This window comes from Entamoeba invadens, assembly GCF_000330505.1.
Source record: "Entamoeba invadens IP1 unplaced genomic scaffold scaff_1105074725313, whole genome shotgun sequence".
In the NCBI taxonomy this organism is placed as follows: Eukaryota; Evosea; order Mastigamoebida; family Endamoebidae; genus Entamoeba; species Entamoeba invadens.
This window is the reverse complement of record NW_004440263.1, coordinates 321,041-343,278: the sequence shown is the minus strand read 5'-3', so window position 1 is coordinate 343,278 and position 22,238 is coordinate 321,041. Positions and strand designations below refer to the sequence as shown.

The window sequence follows — 22,238 nt, the reverse complement described above, 5'->3', positions numbered from 1 at the left end:
TGAAATTCCAACTATTTTTGCGAAGGCACCGTAAGCATAATTTTCTTCGAGCAACGCTTTTGCTTTTGCCATTTTTTTCTTTTTCTGATAAATAAAGGGTTGACTCTGAAGGTATTGAAATATAATAATTATCATTTTTTTAAAAAAAAATGCACATTTGGGATCATTTGTGTGTTTTTATAAAACAAAAATACCATTATTTCATATTTTAGATGGAAGTTTTTTATGCTTAAAATTTCTTCAAGTAAAATAATATTTTTTGAAGACCGTTTTTCTCTTTTTTACTTGGAAAAAATAAGCGAATTTATTACAAAAAAAACGATTACCAAAAATAATAAACAAAATAAATGCAAAAAATCGGGACATTTCAGTACCGACTTTTGAAAAACAGTTTATTATCATATTAATTATCTATTAATTATTATTTATGATTTATTATTTTTTCAAATTATTAATTAATATAAATTAATTATATATTTTAATTTTAAACATCAAATAACTATATATTTAATTAACTTTCTAATTATATATTTCTTTCGAATTATTTAATTATTAATTAATTTTTAATATATTTTAATTAATTAACTTATTTAATATATTGTTTTATTTATAGAACATTAAGGGGTCCTTGTCATGGCTGTATGAAAATTGATGGTTTTTTTATTTTCTTATTTAAAAAAAATTGAATATATTTCTACAATTACAAATATTTAATTTATTATTTAGAAGTAATATTTATTATGATTAAATGTCTATTAATTATAATTGATATTAACTTATTAATATCTTTATAATGACGTGGTATATACTCACCATTTTACACAATCTTACATTTAAGTAATCTCTGTTCCCAGGAGGTGGGTGGGGGAGGGGGGCCGCTTTCGGAGCCTCCATGTATATTTTGAAGAAATTGATTAAATCAATTTTGCTAAATAATTTAATTTGATTTTTCAACTTTTTTATTTTTAATAAATAATTAATAACAAAATTTATAATTTAATTAATTTTTTTTTCAAACAACAATAAACATTAAGTAACAAGTAAATTAATTTCGATAAACTACTGTATTTGATGGGAAACATTGATCACCAATTGATGTGACACTTGATGGTATTGTAATGCTACTTAAACAACTACAACCTTGGAAACAACATCTATAACCAATTGATGTTACACTCGATGGTATTGTAATATTTGTCAGACTACCGCATTTATAAAACAATAATCACCAATAGATGTCACACTTGATGGTATGTTAACACTGCTCAAACTACTGCATCCATGAAAACATTCAGCACCAATAGATCTCACACTTGATGGTATTGTAATATTGCTTAAACTACTACATTTATAGAAACAACCATCACCAATCGATGTCACACTCGATGGTATTGTTATACTGCTTAGATCGTTGCATTTATAAAAACAACAATAATTAATTGATGTCACACTTGATGGTATGTTAACACTGCTCAAACTACTGCATCCATAAAAACATTCATCACCAATTGATGTCACACTTGATGGTATGTTAACACTGCTCAAACAACTGCATCCACTGAAACAATATTTACCAATTGATGTTACACTTGATGGTATGTTATTACCAAACTTCTTTCTATCATTTTGAGTGTAAATAACATCCTTAAACTCGATGTTTCGATTAATGTTTCTGTCAACAGTTTCAAAGTTAACATCAAACCACACAATGATTCGATAAAATTCTCTTTTTAAAACAACTTCATTTTCAATATCTTTATTTTCTTTTCTGTTGATCATAAATCCATTGCCAAAATTCTCATCCTTTTTATCCCACAAGTGAAGTGTTTCGATGTTTGGAAAGTATCCAAGTGTTGTGTAATTTAACGGAATCGGGTTGAAATGAAACTTCTCCATATTACCACCAAACTTCTTGCATACCAACTCCAAGTTAATAAAGTCTTTGATAGTTTCGAAGTACTTCGAGACTATCATGATGTGATAACCAGAAAGTCCACGCATTTTGATATTTTCAGTTTTTTGGTCTTTAAATAATTTAAAATCAAAACATTTTAAATAAATTATAGATTAATATATAATTCACCATTACAAGTTATGAGATTATTATCGTAAAAATACCTATTCTTTTTAACATTTTATTAATTTAAATTTTAATACATTATTTTAGTGCTAAAAACAATTAAAAATGCGTCATTAAAATAATATTTAATGTATTTGAAAATAAAAATATTTCGTTAAAATTGTTATTCTTTATTTGGAGTATTAAATTAAAAAAATACTATTCAATAAATAAATAAAAAATTCAAACAAAACCACAACAAAAATGTTTTATTGTTGAATAAAAATAGTCTTTTTTACCATCGATTGTTGAACTTGGTTTTAGTAAAACAACTGTTGTGAAATGTTTGGGGCAGCAAAAAGTAAAATGTTGTTTCTTCGAACTTGCATTGTAGATTCATTGCACTTGATATGGGTGCACTGATTGCTGATGGCAGTACAAAGGAATGTTTGAAGAACGATTTAATGCTGTTTTTTTAAATGAAAGAGTCGAAGGTCCAAATTATTCTGTTCATAGATAAAAGCCACACTGTCTTGTGTGCCAGTGCATTAGGAGCAAGCCCTTATGGACTGACAGTCGCGGAAATGCTTTTGTTGCAGCTTCGTCGCTGTCAAAGAGATACGACTACTACACTCGCAACAATGCAATCAATTTGGTTGACGGTGTCAGCAACACTCTTCACATAGAAGAACTCACGGCCAGAGGAAATCAAAAACTTGGAAACAAAAGACACACAACTGATAGTTGGGAAGATGGCGGAGAGAGTTGAACAAGACAACAAGAGATCTTGAGGTTGCACAGAATTGAAAAACCAACAAAAGAGACATCAACATTGTTATTAATGGCCCACAATTGATAGAAAATGTAGAGCAAACGGGCAGGCATTTTAATTAGCAGAATGACACATAGCGAGAAGACAAGACTCCTGAAACTTGGTGACGAGTTGCACAAGAGTTGTTGGGCATGATATTCTGAAAAGCAGAAGTGGTCTTTGCTCAGACAAATAATCAACCAAGTCACTCATGTACCTTGGGCCAAGTGGTGTTGACAAGATGGAGTTTGCAAAAACACGTGCAAATAGGCTATTTAATGACAAGAACAACAACGACGTCAGAATCAACACGAGTGAATACACGTAGTTACACAACATCTCACGACAGATTGAAGTGCCACGGGATACATTGGACACAACAAGGGTGGCAATTGACAGAGGCAGTCAGAAGAAAACGTTCAACGTTGTTCTGTTTGATGAAGTCAAAAAGCCGCACCACTAGGTGCTTGATAACTGGCGTCTCATGTGATGGAAGAGGAAGAACATATTACTTCAAAAACATAGTCAATTGCGTTATTGTTCCATTTTTCATCAAGTTCAGGCTTTGTTTTCATTATTTTTTTCTGATACAACTTTTAAGTGCCTTATAGTCTTGACCTTTTCTTGTTCAGCCAGCTGGGTATTCTTCTTAATAGTTTTAGTTTATACTGTTATTTCAACAATATTCTTTACATACTACCCTTTTATCAAGTGGGTCTAATGTGGTCTTTTCTTTCTTGTTCAAGATTAGTTTTTATGTTCTCAAGTTCGTCTTGATATTTCTGTTTTATCATTTCGATACAGTCTTAGTCATCAATGGTAGAGTCGATATGTTTCTAAATGGGTGCCACACATTTTGCTCCAAATATTTGGCTGGGATAGTTTCTATATATACATCGACAAATTTGTTTTTGAACTCCAATAATTTGAAATGCCAATAACATTCTCAGTAAAATATTTTTATACACAACTTTTTATGATGCCGAAAACAATTTTAAACAATTTAAAACAATTTTCAATTATTTAGAATGTTTTTACACTCTTTCATTTTTATAACCGCCAAAATATTTTCTTTTTGATACGGGTATATATTCTTTGTTTTTTTTTGTTTAATTGGTTTGTTTTCATCAAAAGAGAGACTTGTTTGTAGTCTATCATGTTTTAAAAAATCAAACATTGAAACATCATCCAAATCCTTGAAGTTTTTTCGCTTGATTTTTTACTGCTTTTTTCTTTTAATATTGCACGTTTTTTCGACTCCGTTTTTAAATGATTTTTTTCTTCGATTTGTAATATTTTCTTCGTTCGAATCAATGAACGATTGATCAAAATAATGATTGTCTTCAATATCGTATTTTGTTTCATCTTGAAATTTGTCGAGTGCATTTATCATATTGATAATGAAAGTTTCATCAGACTGTTTCAATGTTTAGTTTGTATTTGTCACATCGGCAATCTTTTTGAAACTTCACTGAATTTATTTCTTCTGCGTTATCTGTGGCCCTCCTCTAGTTTACTTAATCTGACTGATTCAATTATTTCATAATCATATATTGTATCAAACCATACCAACTCTATTGGTTTTATGTTTCCAACCAATTTAATAAAAGAACTGTGAAAACTTTCACAAAAGTTGTTTGTTCTTGTTGTTTCTTTATACTGGTTTCACACAACAATGGGATATTGTCCGTTGATCCAAGTATCTTCAAAGTATACGAACAGTTTTATTAGGTCATTATCATTTGTTGTTACGATTTTTGTTTTGAGTTGATTAAACACTGATATAACTTTATCAACTGGAAAAAAGCCAAACATTTGAGCGGTTTCAATTGTTCTATAAATATACTCTCATATAATCTACTTTTCATGTAATTTTATGCAATTTATTTCCACAAACATTGTCCATAATAAAAATAATAACCTTTAATAGTCATTTTTGTTAAAGTGTTCAAAACCACAATAACTGTAACTTCATATTCTATCATTGTTATTGTATTATTGCCAAATAATTCAATACCATTATCTATTTCAAAATAAATAATCATTTTAAACATGTCAGTGTATGTTTCTTTGTTTTTACTTTTCAATAAACAATGAAATAGTTAAAAAAATTTTCAAATTTTTCAGTTGTATGTGTACAGTATAAGTTTGGTAATAACCATAAGGATTTGACTTGAATGTGCCGTACATCAAATGGTTATCTATATATTATTTTTCAATTGTAAAAAATTCTTTTTATTACAAAAAACTGAACAATTAGAAGTTGAACCTACAAAATAGTTGATATAATTAGAGTGTTCAGTTATTGAAAATTGGGTTTTGTTTTCTTGTTTTTTTCTGTATATTTTCATTACCAAAGACATTCTGAAAGGGTATTTGAAATAGTCAAACGTTATCACAGCTTTTCCAGGAGTTGTTGTTTTGAAGTTTTTTCAGCAACACATTTTATTTCTTTAATACTGTTTAATTTGTCACAAAGTTTGGGATGTGTGTGGTTGTGTTGATCCGTTGTATGATATCTAAACTGCTTATATTTCAATATACCTCTTTTTCTATTGTTTTAGTAATAAAATTTGAGCATTTGCAACCGTTACGATACTGTGAACACTTATAAATATTTGAAATACCTCCAGAACGATAAAAAGAATGATCCCAATAACATGGAGTGAATGATTTTTACTACTTGTGATTGTTGTAATATCTTCCGAAAATAAAAATCGTTCACTTCGGGGTTTTTGAAGATTAATTGCAGATACTTGAGTTTCAACTTTTTTGTCAGATTCATTAGATAATTGTACTGGACGAATTGTAGTTGAAGTGTTATTAATAGAAGGGAGAAAATTTTGAAAACTTGGGTGTAAATAATTTTGAGTACAACTTGTGAGCAAACGACAACACATATTATAAAAAGGAACAAATAAAGGAGTGTTACAATTAAAAAAGCTCAGATTGTGTTTAATATACATATAAAAATTGACTGTAGCATCGAAACTGTCTGTAATTAATTTGAAAAGGCATATTGTTAATTCGTAAAATCCCGAAGGTGTATTATTTGTGTTACTCATTAATGGTAATTATGGATATTTTTTTTAATAAACTATATTATTTGAACCAAATAATAAATTAAAAGTTGTTTAAAATTGTTTTTATTATAATAAAAAGTTGTGTATAAAAATATTTTACTGAGAATGTTATTGGCATTTCAAATTATTGGAGTTCAAAAAACAAATTTGTCAATGCATATATAGAAACTATCCCAGCCAAAATTCCACATAATTCAACCAAATCCCCACAATTTTAAATAAAAAATGTGCCAATTAAAAATCGAATATTAAAAATACTTTTGGTTCGAGCCAAAAATTTTGAGCAAAAAAGACTGTCATCTTGATATATTTCAAATTTGCTTTCTTTTATATTTGCCAAATCATTATTTTCAATTACAAAAAAACATCAAGTTGTTGCAATTGACTGTTTATGAGGTAACAAAACCACAACAACAAAACCGTGTTAAGTATCCGAAACATAATTTTATTAACGTAAATATAAAAAAATCAACCATTGTTTGGTTTTACAAATTTTTTTAATTGTTTTTTTTATTTTTTAATTAATGTTTTTGAAATAATACAAAATGTTATTTATTTAAAATAATAAATATTCTCTTGAACTAAAATTTGCTAAGCTGACTTATTTTCCACCAACTCTTTATTATTTTGGTTGTAATTTTTGTTCTGTTTTGCCTATAAGTTTTTTATATAAAAAATAAATGAACAAAACGATTACTTGATAAAAAAAATTGTATTATGATAATTGTTATTTATTTGTTTTTATCTATTTTTTCAGGAAAATCACCTAATAATAATTCAAAATTGTTTGATTTTGAATTAATTATTAACAGTTTTGGGACAAATTTTTGAAAAACTGTTAAAAAGAGCAGCATTGGGTTGTTAACTGGTTATAACAATTTTGTTTTTTATAAAAACTTTAACCACAATTATTATCAAAAAGTTTCTTTTTTTTCATAATTTATTATGCAATCAAAAATCAAATCCTGTTTTTAACTTAGTTTTAAAAAGTCCTGTGTCAAGTGATTGTTCATCTTTCTGAATTTTAGTTGTTAAAATAACAACCAAAGAACAAAAATTGGGACCGACTTATTTCACCACAACAATAAATAAAAATATCTATTTAAAAACAATGAAAATCATTAGTAAATGCTCAATGTCAGTTTATAATAACAATATAATAAATTATTTGTTTTTGTTTTTCGAATGAACTTACGAATTACTTATAATTTTTTATATTTACAAACCACAATCTAATCACCAAGTTGCAAATTATTTCTTAATCATTGAACACGTTTGTTTGTTGTGACCATATTGTTGACATTTTCCACATAGTGTTGTTTTTCGTTTTTTTGTTCTACATTACATAATGTTGGGTTTTTGAATCGACCTTTATTTTTAACCATTTTTACAAGTCTTCTTAGTGAAGGTCCTATCTATTTTTGTCTCATTAAATTTATTAAGTTTTCTCCAAATTGAAGAACGCTTCTTCTTATCGAGCTCTCTTTACAAATTGGTAAATCAAATGGTTCTTATGTAACCAATATAACAATAGTTTCAATTTGAGTTGTGGCTATGTGTGCATACAATGTTTTTTGTGTAGATTATTTACTAATTACTATATCCAAGTTTACTAACTCCTCTTCCATCCTTTTGTTTATTCTACATTTTCTACCAAATTCCAGAACTCGGTTAAGCGATCCGAATTTGCTTTTAAAATAGGCTCTATTTCCTCGAGATTGTATTGAATTTCACCACATGTTTTTGAATAGACAAATTCGTTTCTTCTCTCGTCTTTTTTGTGTGGGTAACCTTTTTAAACTCACTTGAAAAAAAACACTTCTTTCCCAAAGCAAAGTTGAGATAATGGGAATTTGGTAAATTCTATGCAATTTTTGATAATGTGTATACACGGGTAATAAAACAAAATAAACAATTTACAAGTGCATGAAATAAAGGTACATTTATTTTAAGTAAATTTTATTATTTTCCAATATGAGTATATGACATAAATTGTTTACTACATCAGAACTTATGTTAAATAAAATGTCACGTGGAATAATGTATTGTGCTATTTCAATATTGAAAAATGTTTCTTTATGAGAGTTCAAATTAATTTTTCTTGCATCGTTGATCACTGTTTTGGCAAACTCAACGAGTACACAAACCACATTTCCCAGTTTCTGTTTATAATATCGGAAATAGCATTTGATCCTATTGGTCGTTTGAGAATTGGTATACACAAGAACGTGAGATGGTAACCACAAGTCTTTTTATTTAATTAAGTTTTACAATACTCTGATTTTGGTTTTTTGATTTTGGTTTTTTGATTTTTTCTTAGATCTTTGAGTTCAATCAGAGTTTCCAAAAATAACTCAGCATCCGAAGTTAAACAATCTCCCGTTTATATATCACCATCTTTTATACAATCATTAATTCTTTCAATTATTATGAGCTAAGTTCATACCCCGAATGCTTGATTGATTCTGAAATGAAGTCTTTTTCGTTTAGAACACCAGCAATAATTTCTTCGAAAAGTTTTAAAATAACTGAGTTGTTCCCAAATGCTACTTGTAGATCTCTTCTAATGTGTCGAATACAATGAAACAATTTAATACAGGGAAATATAGAAAGAAGAGCATTCTTTTGAGCAAGACATCTATCACAAAATGCACACTCTATTATCACCCGTTGTTAGGTAAAAAAAATAATTTTTCAAAGCTTATTGTTGTGCGATTTCTTAAAAGTGCAAAAATTGAATATAAGTGTTTCCATTGAGATTTCCACAGACTTCAACAACCAAATAAAAATAAAGTGATTTGTGAGTGCAGTGTCGTCAATAAATATTGGAGTTTCAAGTAGTTTGGAATAGTTGACTATTTAAAAATAACAAACATCAAATTATCCTCTTTGTGTTTTGATTACATGAGTAATAAAAACTTTCAAATCAACACAAAGAGACAACAAAGTCTTTGCTTGATCTGCCGTTCTTGAATCATACTCATTTTATAACATACACTTTATTCTTTTTGAATTAACAACAATCTCACACGATGAAGCTATTTGAGCTGACTTAATATTGTGTATACCAAAACTTATATTTTTTCGATTGTCTCTTAATCAAAAGTCTAATAATCATGTGCTGATTAAACATCAAATGAGTGGTCATGTTGTACCGTTGTAGAAATTGATTCAATGCTTTTTCCATCTTTCGAAATGTGAATATTCATTTGACGAGTTCATCCATTAAAACAACAACAAAAATTCTGTGTGAATTTAGTCTTATCGGTATGTTGTGATGAAAACAAAGAAAACTTAACACCCCCATATCGTAATCTTAGTGGTTTCTTTGACAATTATTGTCACTTTTTCTATATCAAAAGGCGTCGAATGTATTTTTCGAACATCCAAGGTGGTATCGGGTTACCAAAAGTAGGTTCAGTTTTTTCCATTGCGTTTGGTAAACTCATTTTAAGTTTATTAGATTGTTATTGATATTGATATTAATATAAAACCCTGATTATTGTTGTAGTAGTAAATAAACTATGTGGATTTCGGGTCACCATTATTTTAATCTATATTTTATCATAATTTAATTAAAACGCGAAGGGGACGCGGAGATCTGAATTTTCCCAAAATTCGGAATTAAAGAGTTCCAAATTTTAAAATCATTTTAAACTATATTTTATCATAATTTAACTAAACGCTAAGACGTGTAGCATGAATTTAATTCTGGACCAATATTTATAGTAAATTTATAGTAATGTATTTTTATAGTAAATTTATATTAATATGATTTTTTATTTTCCTTAAAATGATAGAAGGGATAATTGATTCCGCTTTTAAAAATATATTGAAATTTGTCCTTTACGATTTTTCGAACTTCAGTCACGAAGTGACGTAAAACTGATTAACAATTTAGTGTTGGATGAAGATATTGATGATTCTGAAAACGAAAATATTAGTGAACCTAGTGATGAAAATGTTATAGAAAACCATGATTATTCTGATGGTAATGATGAATCAAGTGAAGAAGATATAAATGATTATGTTTATTATAATGAAGAAGATAATAAAGTAGTAGCTAACTTAGAATGTGATTATACTAAATTTGAAACAAAAATTAATAAATTTAAACAATATTTCAACAAGTATATTAGAAATAACAAAAATAAAGATGTAATAATAAAATATTAAGTTAGTCCTAATGTTATACAAAAAGGTTATGAAATATTGATGTGTTTAAATAATCAAGATAATTATCAAAAATTTCATAACTAAAGACCAACAGAAAATAGTCGTACAGCAAGAAAATTGTCGTACACTTGTGATTTTAGTATTAAACAAACCAAAAAATCGGGAATTTTTCTCACATATAAAATTTGGCTAAACAATCAGGAAAAAAATTGAGTTTTGAAAAAATAAAAACCCGATAATATACAGAAAAACAACAATGTCTACGACTATTTTCTGTTGTACGACAGTTTTCTGGTGCTGTTTATATGAAAAATAGTTATTGTAAGGGAGCTGATAAACAAATATTTTTCATTAATGAAATTACAGTTCAGGTAATTTAATTGATATTTACTGTTATTTTAACATGAATGTATTTTTTTCGTAAAAACAAAGTAATATATTTTTCATCTTATCTGAAGATATCTATCGAGTATGTTATTTTTATAGTTATTATAATAATACATTAATAATACTTTATTAATAATATATTTAGAAATATATAAATAATATATTTTTATTTTTATCTTCATATAAACGAGTATAGATAATACTTCTCAATCAAAGTCATTAAAAACATTTTTCAAAAATTTGTTATCTTCTAACAAAACAAATCAAACTACAAAGACAAACCCATTAAAACAAATAGATACTTCTGAAATTATTAAAGTAAGAAAGACGACACTCCAAACAGTAAACGATGTGACACCAAAAACAGCATTTGGTATGAGTTATTCTCTAAATGAAATTGATGAAAGTGAAAATGAATATGATATTAAGCGAAACATCGACACATCTAAAAGATGTGGTCAAAAACATTCCGGACAAAGTCCCATGTCAAAGACCCAAACTTTATCTGATTTTATTTCTAAACATATTATTGCGTTACAGAAGATAATAAACAAATACAATTTAAAAGAAATAGATATGTTAAAACAATGTAACAAAGAAATCAATAGATTTATTAATAATAATTCAGAAGTTAACTTAATCAATACAAAAGATTTAAATGCTATAATTTATATTAATAGTTATGTATTATGTAAGATTAAAGGTAAACAAACATTAATTAAGAAACAAATTAGAATTACGAAAAATGATCTCGACAATAAAGTCAGAAATATTGAATGCGAAAAGCAAGAACAATTGGAATTATTACTTAAGAAAATAGAAGAATTAGAAAACAATCAAAATAATATGAGAGATGGAATTATTAATAAGATGCTTCCGATATTAGAACATTATACATCGACCAATAATTTAGATGTTAGTAAATTAACTGAAAATTACTATTTATAAATAGATACTTTTATTTTTATTACAATTATAGGTTAGGACGTTCCAGTCATAATAAAAAAAATCGCTGGAAAAACCAAAAATAAAAACCATTTTCCTATAAATAAAAACCAATTAAATGTAAGTTTATGTAAAAGAAACTCAAAAAACAAAATGAAACATGCAGGAAAAATAACTTCTAATTGTTTTGAAACGGAGGTGGTTAATACATTAAAAAGTGTTTTAAAAACGTCGTGCGTTGTTAAACAAAAAGAAAAAACAAAAACCAAGTCATCACAAAAAGATAAAATTACAGAAATGAAACCAAAGAAAGAAGTAACACAAAAGAAAAAAATGCCAATGAAAGATGTTTCAATGAATTGCGTTCTGAACTCTCAAAAATATGTACAATTTGAAAAGTTTCCATTTGAAAGTGAACACACTTTAACACTTGATGATGTTGCTTATATTAGGAGCACAACCCACACACCCTTAAAAAAACAAACCAAATTTGAATTGTTAAAAGAAGCTCAAAAACTAAAATTATCAGAGATGTCAAGCACAGAAAATAGTTCTGATGTATATATTAAATCCAATGAAATTGGAGATGTCATGAAAGGATTTATTATCAACGATATTCAGATGTTTGTAATGACAGGTATTTCTATTACAGAATTTAACGAGCTATTCGATATAATAACATCTTCAACATGCTCATTTAATATAAAACAAAATGGTTTTGAATTCACACCATTCACACAATCAACTTTAAAAACTCATGGTTCCAAAACAATATCAGAAAAATCAGAATTGTTTATTTTGCTTGCATTGTTGAGAACCGGTGTTAGTTATACATTATTGTTCACGTTACTCCAATTGGAAAGATTTTCTCCTTTTACAAAAAAGCTCAAACTTGAAAATGGTGAAGATGAACCATTTTCTTTGTGGAGAAAAAGGAATTTAAATCGAATGTCAAGTTTCGTAAAATCTCACATAACACATTTTTTAAGTGAATTTGGAGAAAAAATTGAAAATAATTTGATTAAAAGTGTCCAATCAAATTCAATGATTTATACTCCATTTGCACTCGGACAGCCGGCACTGGTAAGTCAAATTTATCCACAGTCAATGTATGCGTATACAGCTGTTGATTCCAAAAGTGTTATTTCAAAAAGCAAATGGGTCAATTATGTAACGGATGAAAAGAAAGTTATTAAAATTAGAGATGTTTCTATGTTTTCCAAAAAGATTAACACAGCTGGAGCCAAGTTTCAAGTTGTTGTTAGAGATGGTTTTATAGTTGATTTTGCAACATCCGAAGGTTCTGTGAATGACAATAATCTATTTCTTCATAATTATTCTGGTATTCCACCCGATAGTTACACTTTGGGAGATTTGGGTTATTACTCCAAAAACAGTGAATTGGTTTTTACTCCAATTAAAAATGTACGTGATGAACCGTTGTCTAAATATGTTAATTTGTTTCATACGAAAATGCGGAATGTCGTCGAAAGAGTCTTTGCTAGATTTGGAGTTTACTGGAGATTTTTTCAGGTTCCCTATGGATTTGGTTTTATTCACTTCAATTGTTTTGTCCAATTTGCATGCAGTGTATTTAATTATCATTTGACCAAGAGGCCACTTCAAAAAACAGAAAACCATGAATTAAAGATTAAAAATCACATTGGTTTGTTTGAATCTGAACAACAAAGACTATTTGATGCATGTGATTTTGAAAACAGTGACACAAGAGAGTCGTTTTATTATAAAACAACACAACTGTTTTCCGATTTAAATAAAGAAGATATTACAACCAAACAACCTTCTCCACAGACATTTGAATTGGTCGGCAACGTTAAAGAAATATACGAAAACATGAATAGTCGATTGTTGGAAATGAAAATGACGGCATTTAACACCGATGATCTTGATTATTTGGTAAGAAAATCAAAGAATGAAATGGAAAGTGCGATATTGTTTATGAATTATGTCAATTCACTCGTAAACAGAAAAAATATGGAATTTCAAAAAATAAGTATTGAAACAAGTGACGGAGTGAAAAAAGGCTGTAATGATAAATCGATGATAATTGAAAATCTTCATGATTGCTGTGTTGGGGAAGGTGATGTTATTGTAATAAAAGATGTTGATCCTGAACATGTAACTACAAAAATTACATCTGATGATGACTTTAACAGTGCTCAAATTGAAGACGATACATATAAAAATGTAATAAGGACTAAATTGTTTTCTTCAGTTTTAACATCTTCTATGTTGAATGACATGATGGAAACTATTCAAATTATGAATGAAAACGATTTCTTTTATATTTTTGACAGTGGTTGTTGTCAAGCGGAAATGATATTTGAAAACAAGAGAAAATGTTTGATAGATATTAAACAAAAAACTTTTGTTTTTTTCCCAATTTGTATCAATAGTCAAAATGTGAAAGATGTTGGACATTGGATCTTATTTGTTATTAAAAAATGTGGAGAAGCAAGAGAAGTTCATTTACTTGATTCAAACAAAGAATATACAAAACATTATTCAAACGAAGTAACTTCATATTTTATTGCAATTTGTCACTTTATGGAAAGACATCAGTGTTATTGCGAGAATTCATACAATGAAATAAATACAACACAACAAACAAATTCCACTAACTGCGGTAGATATGTAATATATTTTATGTGGTTGATTATAAATTTGCAAAATATTGGTGGGAAAGAGTTTGAATTTGTTGAATATTCAAAAATTGAAGATGTTCTCGATTTGTTGTTCAATTGCTACGAAGAAACAATTTTAAGAGTTAATTAATATTTTTTACATTTTGTGTTTTACAATGCTTTTGGTATTTAAAATGTTATTAAAAATGGATTCTATTTTTATAAAACCAGTTATGTTATGAAAACCAGTGGTTTTAAAAAGAACAAGTGGTTTGATCTTTACTATTGGAACGTCCTTATGGGATTTCAACATTGAACGGTTCTGTTATTTTAAGGAAAATAAAAAATCATATTATAGTCGGGGGATAAATGGCATTAAAAAGGGACAAAGGTAGTTAATTTTGATAAATATAATTTTGAAACTATAATTTTTAAAAAATCTATTTAAAGGTCAAAATAAACATAAAATTAAAATAATAATATAAATTATCGTTTTTTATTTTAAATGATTATAAATTGAATAATTATAAATTTCTATTTCAAAAATAAACAAAAACACCTCAATTTGTTTACTTAAAAAATGTGGAAGTCTAAAACGCAGCACTTTTTATGGTTTGTCTGAAACTTGTTTTGTTAAAGAATTTTTCCTTTGTTTTTTCCTTTGTTTCATTTCTTTTCTGCTCTTTTTCAACTCCAATTGTTTTTATGTTAAAATGGTCTTTCTCTTATCTTTCCTCAATGGAAATGGTTCAACAACGAAAGATTGAAAGATTGAAATAACAAATGATGATTTTTCAGTGATTCCCTGACACTTTCAAAAATTGACACTGTTGTTAATTCATTAAACTCTGGCATTTTAACCATATACATCGTGAATATATATTGAAATACAGTTTTTAAAATGGTTTCTTGTATTTGAATTGCTTTTTTATGTTGATTGCCTGTGGTTGTTTCATCAAGGGTTCCTTTCTCTTCTTCTTCCATTGTTTTCAAAGATTGAATAATATCAAAAATAGAAAGTTATGGTTTTCTTTTATTATTTTCAAAGTAGTTAATTGAAAAAACCCTTCTAATACTTTTATGGTTAAATAAATTATATTTTATAGTTTTTTACTCAAATTAACTACTTCTGTCCCAAATTAACCCCCTTTATCACCCGACTATAATATAAATTTACTATAAAAATACATTACTATAAATTTACTATAAATATTGGTCCAGAATTAAATTCATGCTACACGTCTTAGCGTTTAGTTAAATTATGATAAAATATAGTTTAAAATGATTTTAAAATTTGGAACTCTTTAATTCCGAATTTTGGGAAAATTCAGATCTCCGCGTCCCCTTCGCGTTTTAATTAAATTATGATAAAATATAGATTAAAATAATGGTGACCCGAAATCCACATAGTTTATTTACTACTTTGTTATTATAAATGAAATTGAGCATTTACTAATAATTATTTGTTTATATTTAGATATTTTTATTTATAGAGATAATGAAATGTATCAACCCCCCAAAAATATAATTATAGAGGGCGAAAAAAACCGCTGGGATGGACTTTTTAGTTTATTTTTGATTTGTTTATAGTAAATTCTATAAATTGCCTTTTTAGACTAATTTCCTTTTCCACGATTTTAAATAAAAAGAATAGGTTTTACAACAAAAACCATTCATAAAGGGTTGAAGTTTTGTTTTTTAAAAGAATTCATTAGTAAAAGTTGGTTAGGAAAGAGCAGTGATGCCTATTCAGACTTGATTGTAAAGGAAAAATAATAAAAAAACGAAACAATTTTTATTTAAGAAAATTTATTTTGTTTTAAATTCTGTTTTGATTTTTCTAAAACAAAAAATAAAACATTTTTTCTATTATTTTTTGTTTTTTCTTTTTAAAGTGAATACCCTCCAAATGTACCTTTATTTCACGCCCCTTTTTGAAAAAAAAACACAATTTTAAATATGATTTAAACAATCGTTTCTCTGATACACATCATTTATCTCAAGAGTGGTCAAAGAGACATTTCAATTCCGTGTTGATGCAAAATTTTTAAGGTTGGCAGTTTCAGTTTTCAAATTCAACCAATAAAGCGAACCTTTAATTCAGACCCCCTTTCACATTTTTTTTTCATTTCCAAAACAATGTTTTTGTTGAGATTTAAAGTAAATAATAGTTTACTTGTAATGATAATGTTCGATATATAACATTTTGTTTTGTAATGAGTATGTCGCAGTGTTGTGTTTCAGAGAAAAGACTGAAACCTAAAATGAAATTGTTTTTTTCAATGCCACTCTAAAAACATAAAAGACTTATAATAATATAATAAACTATAATTAAATAAAATAAATTTTTGTTTTTCAAAGAATGCTTCTTTTGAAAATCAGTTTTTATTTGTAATTTGTTGTATAATAAATATCTATAGAAATGTTAAAATTGTTTATACAATTTTTATATAAAAATAGTTTTTAATTAAAAAAGATTTAAACACAAGAATCATTGTTTAAAACATGTTATATAATTTTAATTCTTATTTAATATTAATAAAACATCTTTAACAACAATACAATAAGTATATTAATTTGCTTTTTTTAAAAAAAGTATTACTGTTTTAGTATATTTAATTAACATTATTGTTATCAACTTGTATTAAATTGTTTACTATAAACACAATAGTTTAGGCATAAAATTTTACTTTGTGGTATAGGGGTGTGATTAAGTGGTTGTAAATGATAAATCCCTTGTCGATTTTGGTAGATCTTCCAGAACAAAAACAAGTCAATTTTGACTTTTTACCATCTTTTCATTTTGTGTAAAGAAAAAGGAAAACCCTATAATGCACTTTTGGGAATAAGAAAGAAATGTAAGTTTTTTGACTTATATTTTTAGATGTTATATTTATAATGATTTATTTTTAGACTTGTTTTAGTAAAAAAAATAAAATACAAAAAAAGTTGACACAATATTCATTTAAATATTACAGAGACGTTTTTACTTATGATCGTCTATTGAATATCCCACACGTTGATAACATTCGGGTTTACTCTCATTTTCGTTTTGTTGCGTCTTCTTCTGTTCTTTCTGGCCATCACTCAAATTGCTGTCTGCCTCTGGTTGTCTTTTTTATTTTTTATTCACCATCGCTTTATGGTGTTTTCAACCCTTATTGAATATTTGTAAAGAGGTGGAATAAAAGCGCTGCAAGAAAAAAAGCGATGTAGTCGAAAAATGGTACCTTTTGGGAAAATGTTATTATTTTTTTGTTTTTTGTTATTCGAATTATTATGAATAGAAATAAAATACCAACTCTTTTATTTTGCCCAACCAAAATATCATAATTATTGAGGGAATGTCAAACTGTCTATTTATATTAGGTTTTAAAATTTTTATTTTAACTTGTTTAGACATAAAATAACAGGAATAATTAACAAATTATAATGTTATAAATTAAAAAACTATTATTAAACATATTGTATATTTTATAATAAAATAAACAATAATATATAGTTTCAATTCACATTTTAGTTCAAATAAAGACGTTCGGGTTTGTCTTCTAGTGTGTTTCTTTTCGTTTAGCCATTCAAACGACCACTAGAAACGTCGTTGTCTCATTTTTCGTGTTATAACGCCACTACAAACACGCCCTCTCAATGCAATTCCATGACATTATAATAACAATTTTGTTTGTTTTAAACTTTTTCAACCTCTTTCAATAATTCAGTGTCCATTAAAGCGAACTTTTTCGTGTAAACGTCTTTCATACTTATTTATAATTAAACAGACGAGTTACTTTGTCGACAAAGATACAATGATTTGATTATACTGTTATTGAGTTTGTCTTTTATAATTAATGAAAAAACTATAAATAATTAATGTTAATTTGTTAAATATAATACTTAACAAATTGTTATTTTTGATTTGGTCAAATATACAATTTTTATTAAATATAAAACTATATAATTTACTTTGATAAATGAAGTCATAATAAAATGATAACTAATCATTTATCGTGTTTATGAACAAATTTCATATTCTTATTTTAGTTTTTATATATTCTTTTATTAAAAATTATTAATTTTGTTTCGTATCTTTTTTATAACACATTAAATATTTTTTTATGGTTTATTATTCTGATATGTTTTCAAAAATAGTCATTGTTATATTGAATCATAAACATTCAAATTATAATTTATTTAATTATTATTATAATTTATACTATAATTATTATTATTAATTAATAATGATTAGTTTTGAATTTAAATATTATAAATAACCACATAAATAGTTTTATCAACATCTTTGTGTTATTAAATTAATATATTAGTATAAAAATACTATTTTGTTTAAAACTATTAAAAGTATGAATTATACTATAATAAATATATTAGTATGATATAAACTGAATTTATCTAAATTTATTAATTGTATAAACTTCCCAAATATTTTTTTGTTTTAAATTATTAATTTGTTATACTATTAAATTTAACATTTTTTATGTTATTGAGCATTTTTAAAATTATTACAATCATAAAAATTAAATCAATATAAGCTGTTTTTGAATACTTTGAGCTAACAACCATAACCATAACAGCTGTTGAGCATGATGACTTTGGCAACTTATGGTTAAACTAAGAATTTTAAACTTTATAGCATTTTCAAAAGTTGCCAAACAGCTCTAACAACGAGTCTTTATGAAAATAAACATTTTGTTTGTAAAATAATGGTGTGTGTCATTAACTATGGAAACCTCTCAGTTATTTTTTAAACAATAGCAAAAGCAATTAAAATTTTTATTATAAATAATTATAATTATAGTATCTTTCCCACACAAAAAAGGAAATAAAACCATTAAATTACTTATAAAATGCACGTAAAGTACTATCCAACACCTTTAATTTCTTTTTGATCGTTTTTATTGAACTTAGCAATACACGCAAATTTAAAGGTGTTGTGTTGAAAGTGTTTCATGATGTTTTTCCGTCGAGTTTTTCTTGAGAAATTATAACTAAAGAAGACGTACAAGGTTGTTATCAATGTGTTTTTCACCGTTTTTCTTTCTTTTTTCCTCATTAAATAATCAAAATGCAGTTTTGGCAGATTTATCTACCCGGCGGATAAAAGCGCTGCATTACCAGTCATAAGCAATTTAATTAATTGTTATAACCTTGTTTTTGTTTTGCCTTAAGTAAAAAACATGAAAAAATACAAAAATTTAAAACCGATGCATACATTTTTTACCAAAGCGAAGTAACTTTAACACACAAACTCTCCCATAACGCCAAGATTTACCAAAAAACAGAGAAAAAAAATGTGGTCTTTTTTCACGGCATAAAATTAAATCGTTAACCTCTTCTCAACAAAAAACACACAATATATTACCAGTATATTGTTTGTTATCACCAAAAAGTTATGGCTGGCGCACTCCAGGCTAGAATGATAAAGCCTCCCCGTCTTTTTAACTTTCACCTGCACGGCGGATAAAAGCGCTGCACTACCATTCACATGTTTTTATATTAATAAATGCAACACAAAATCAGTTTTGCCTCAAAAAGTTGAGTTTTTGAGAAATTCAGAACAAAAAACACTGAAAACCCAGATGGACATATATATGCAAAGTCTTTTTACCGCCGCAAACGTTTTAATTCAAAACATTCGTCTTATTACCATTTTATTTACCATATTTCATGTTTTGCTTCAATTTTATTAAAAATTTTGAAAAAAGGAAGTGAAAAAATAAAACGAGTTGTATGTCGCTTGTTCGACGGGGACTCTAAAAACGACTGTGAGTGGAGACACTCAACTTCTAGACCTATGGCACTTCAATATGTCGTTTTTAAGTTTGGCCATTAAATGCAGTTCTGAACGAATGAGGAATCCATTCGTAGGGGGTGTGAAATTAAGGTGCACACCCTCTTTCGTAAGTGACGGTGTGAATCGTTCAATCAAAAATTTAAGCCTTGTAAATAGAGACTGATGTTGTTTAGGGTGGTTGAGTGCCCACTGTTGAATATCCAATAAAAGATCACCTTTTATTTTGAAAAAAAAAGAAAAAAACTCGTAGGGGGTGTGAAAATAAGGTGCACTCGCGGGGTTTCGATTTTAAATTTTTGGATTTTCGCAAAAAATGGAAATTTTTGTTGAAAAAAATAATAAAAAAATGAGCAAAAAATTCGAACTCTTTCTGGGATTTTTGACAATAAATTGTCCTCAATGAAAACTTTCGAAGAAACAAATTGAAACTTCTCGTGTTTTATCTCAGCAAACTCAAGTTTCTTTAGCAATAAAAAACAATTTACACATTGACTTTCACAACTTGGGCAATTTCATAAAATAAGATTTTTTTGTAAACCTCGATTTTTTGAATCATATCGCGGAATATTGGAAAACATAACTATACAACATATTATAAAACAACTTATAAAAAACTACATCGCTTTTATTCTTGCAGCGCTTTTATTCCACCTCTTTAATATTTTTAATGTATTTTTGTCGTTTGGTAAAAAGGCGTTTATGCCTGTTGGTTAAAACAATCAATAATCACAGTGGTATTTTGTTCATTCTGGATAACTTTTCATTTTTATAGTTGAATAATACACCATGAAGACTTAAATGATCGGGAATTGAAAGACTGGTTCTAAATATAAAATGATAATGATTAATTTTTAAATCTGTATTTTTTGCACAATTCTAAAATAAGTTTGGTAAAAGCATTTTTCTAAAAAAGTGTATTTTGTTGATTAAAGGTGCACTCGATATTCGAAAAAAACAGAAAAACAAAAATGAGAAAAAATTTTGTGAGTAAAAAATGCAAAAGCTACGGAGTATGAACCCAGTCATCTTGACAATAATGACTGTAATAAGTTATTTGAGATTTCATAACAGATAATCAACAAATATCACATGCAATTACATTTTTGTGAAATGGATACAAAGATATGCAGATTAATAAATTTTGCAATAACTTCACATTTTATTAGATTTTCTTTGAAATTAAACAACTTTAAAACATCCAACGACAAATAATCTAGATATAAAATGGTTCGAATTGAAAGTATCATAATTTTCACAACCGTAAATCAACAGAAAAAAAGAATTTCATTTAAAAACATGTAATTTATGAAACTATCCTAAAAATAATAAAAAATTAAAAAACCCGAAAACGATAAACTAAAAAAGAATAATAATGTTATCAACAAGTTCGCCAAAAAATACGAACACATAAATTGTATGCGTGAATTATAAACGCGTAGTTAGTAAAGCTTGTTTTGTTCTGTGTCATTTAAGAAATTCAAAAACAAAAATAAATGCTTGATAGAAATGGTTTCTGTCAAGATTGCTGCTCTCGACACTCATTGATAAAAAATGAAGGGCAAAGGGTCCAAATGTTGTCAACACACCTTTAAAATATTTGTATTAACAAAGTGAGCCAACTCAACTTTGGAAACCCCAAAATCTTTTCCAAAAATTAATATTTGGCACATTTTATTCAAATTAGTTTTCAATTATAATTTGTTTTCTTTAAGTTGTTTGCGAACAAAAAACCGCCTTATAACTTTAACAGGTTTTCCCTTTAATTTTTTTTAACCAAACTAAAATTTGCCTTTTATTACTTCTCCCTTTTAAAAAAAATACAAGGAAAAAATCTAACCTGTTAAATTTATTGATTGTAAATAATAACTTTTGTATAATGACAACAATATTCATTATAAATATAAAAGATTATAATCAATTTCATTGTGTAACTATGTCTATGTACACAATTTTCATTCAACAACTTTTTGTTGATAATTACATACAAGAGAGTTGTTATATACGATTATTTTTTTAATTAACTATCGTTTTCTTGTTATTCATGTAAAAACACACAATTAAACAAATATACCTTAGTAACATCACAATTTCATTATTATCAAAAATAGAAACCTGTATTGATTATTAATTTCAATAATTTAATAACAACAGATGATATATCAGGGTTCACTGTTAATCACAACATTTTCCATTTTTATAAAATGTCAAAAATAAAAAGTGATAAATTTTTAGTGTGTAAACGTGTAACATTAAACCTGAACTTAAAATCACTACATTAAAATTACTGGAATAGCACAGTTTAAAACATTTTTGCGTTTAACTTGTT

General features: G+C 26.8%; 1 protein-coding gene across 1 annotated transcript; it reads right to left on the bottom strand.

Annotated features, from left to right (window-relative positions):
- Window positions 1-1,197: 1,197 nt before the first annotated feature.
- EIN_476550 (hypothetical protein) lies at window positions 1,198-2,134 on the bottom strand (the record flags this gene model as incomplete). The annotated part of the gene is made up of 2 exons (XM_004255636.1): window positions 1,198-2,024; window positions 2,119-2,134. The coding sequence occupies 2 exons, from the start codon at window positions 2,132-2,134 to the stop codon at window positions 1,198-1,200; spliced, it is 843 nt and encodes a 280-aa protein (XP_004255684.1).
- Window positions 2,135-22,238: the final 20,104 nt, after the last annotated feature.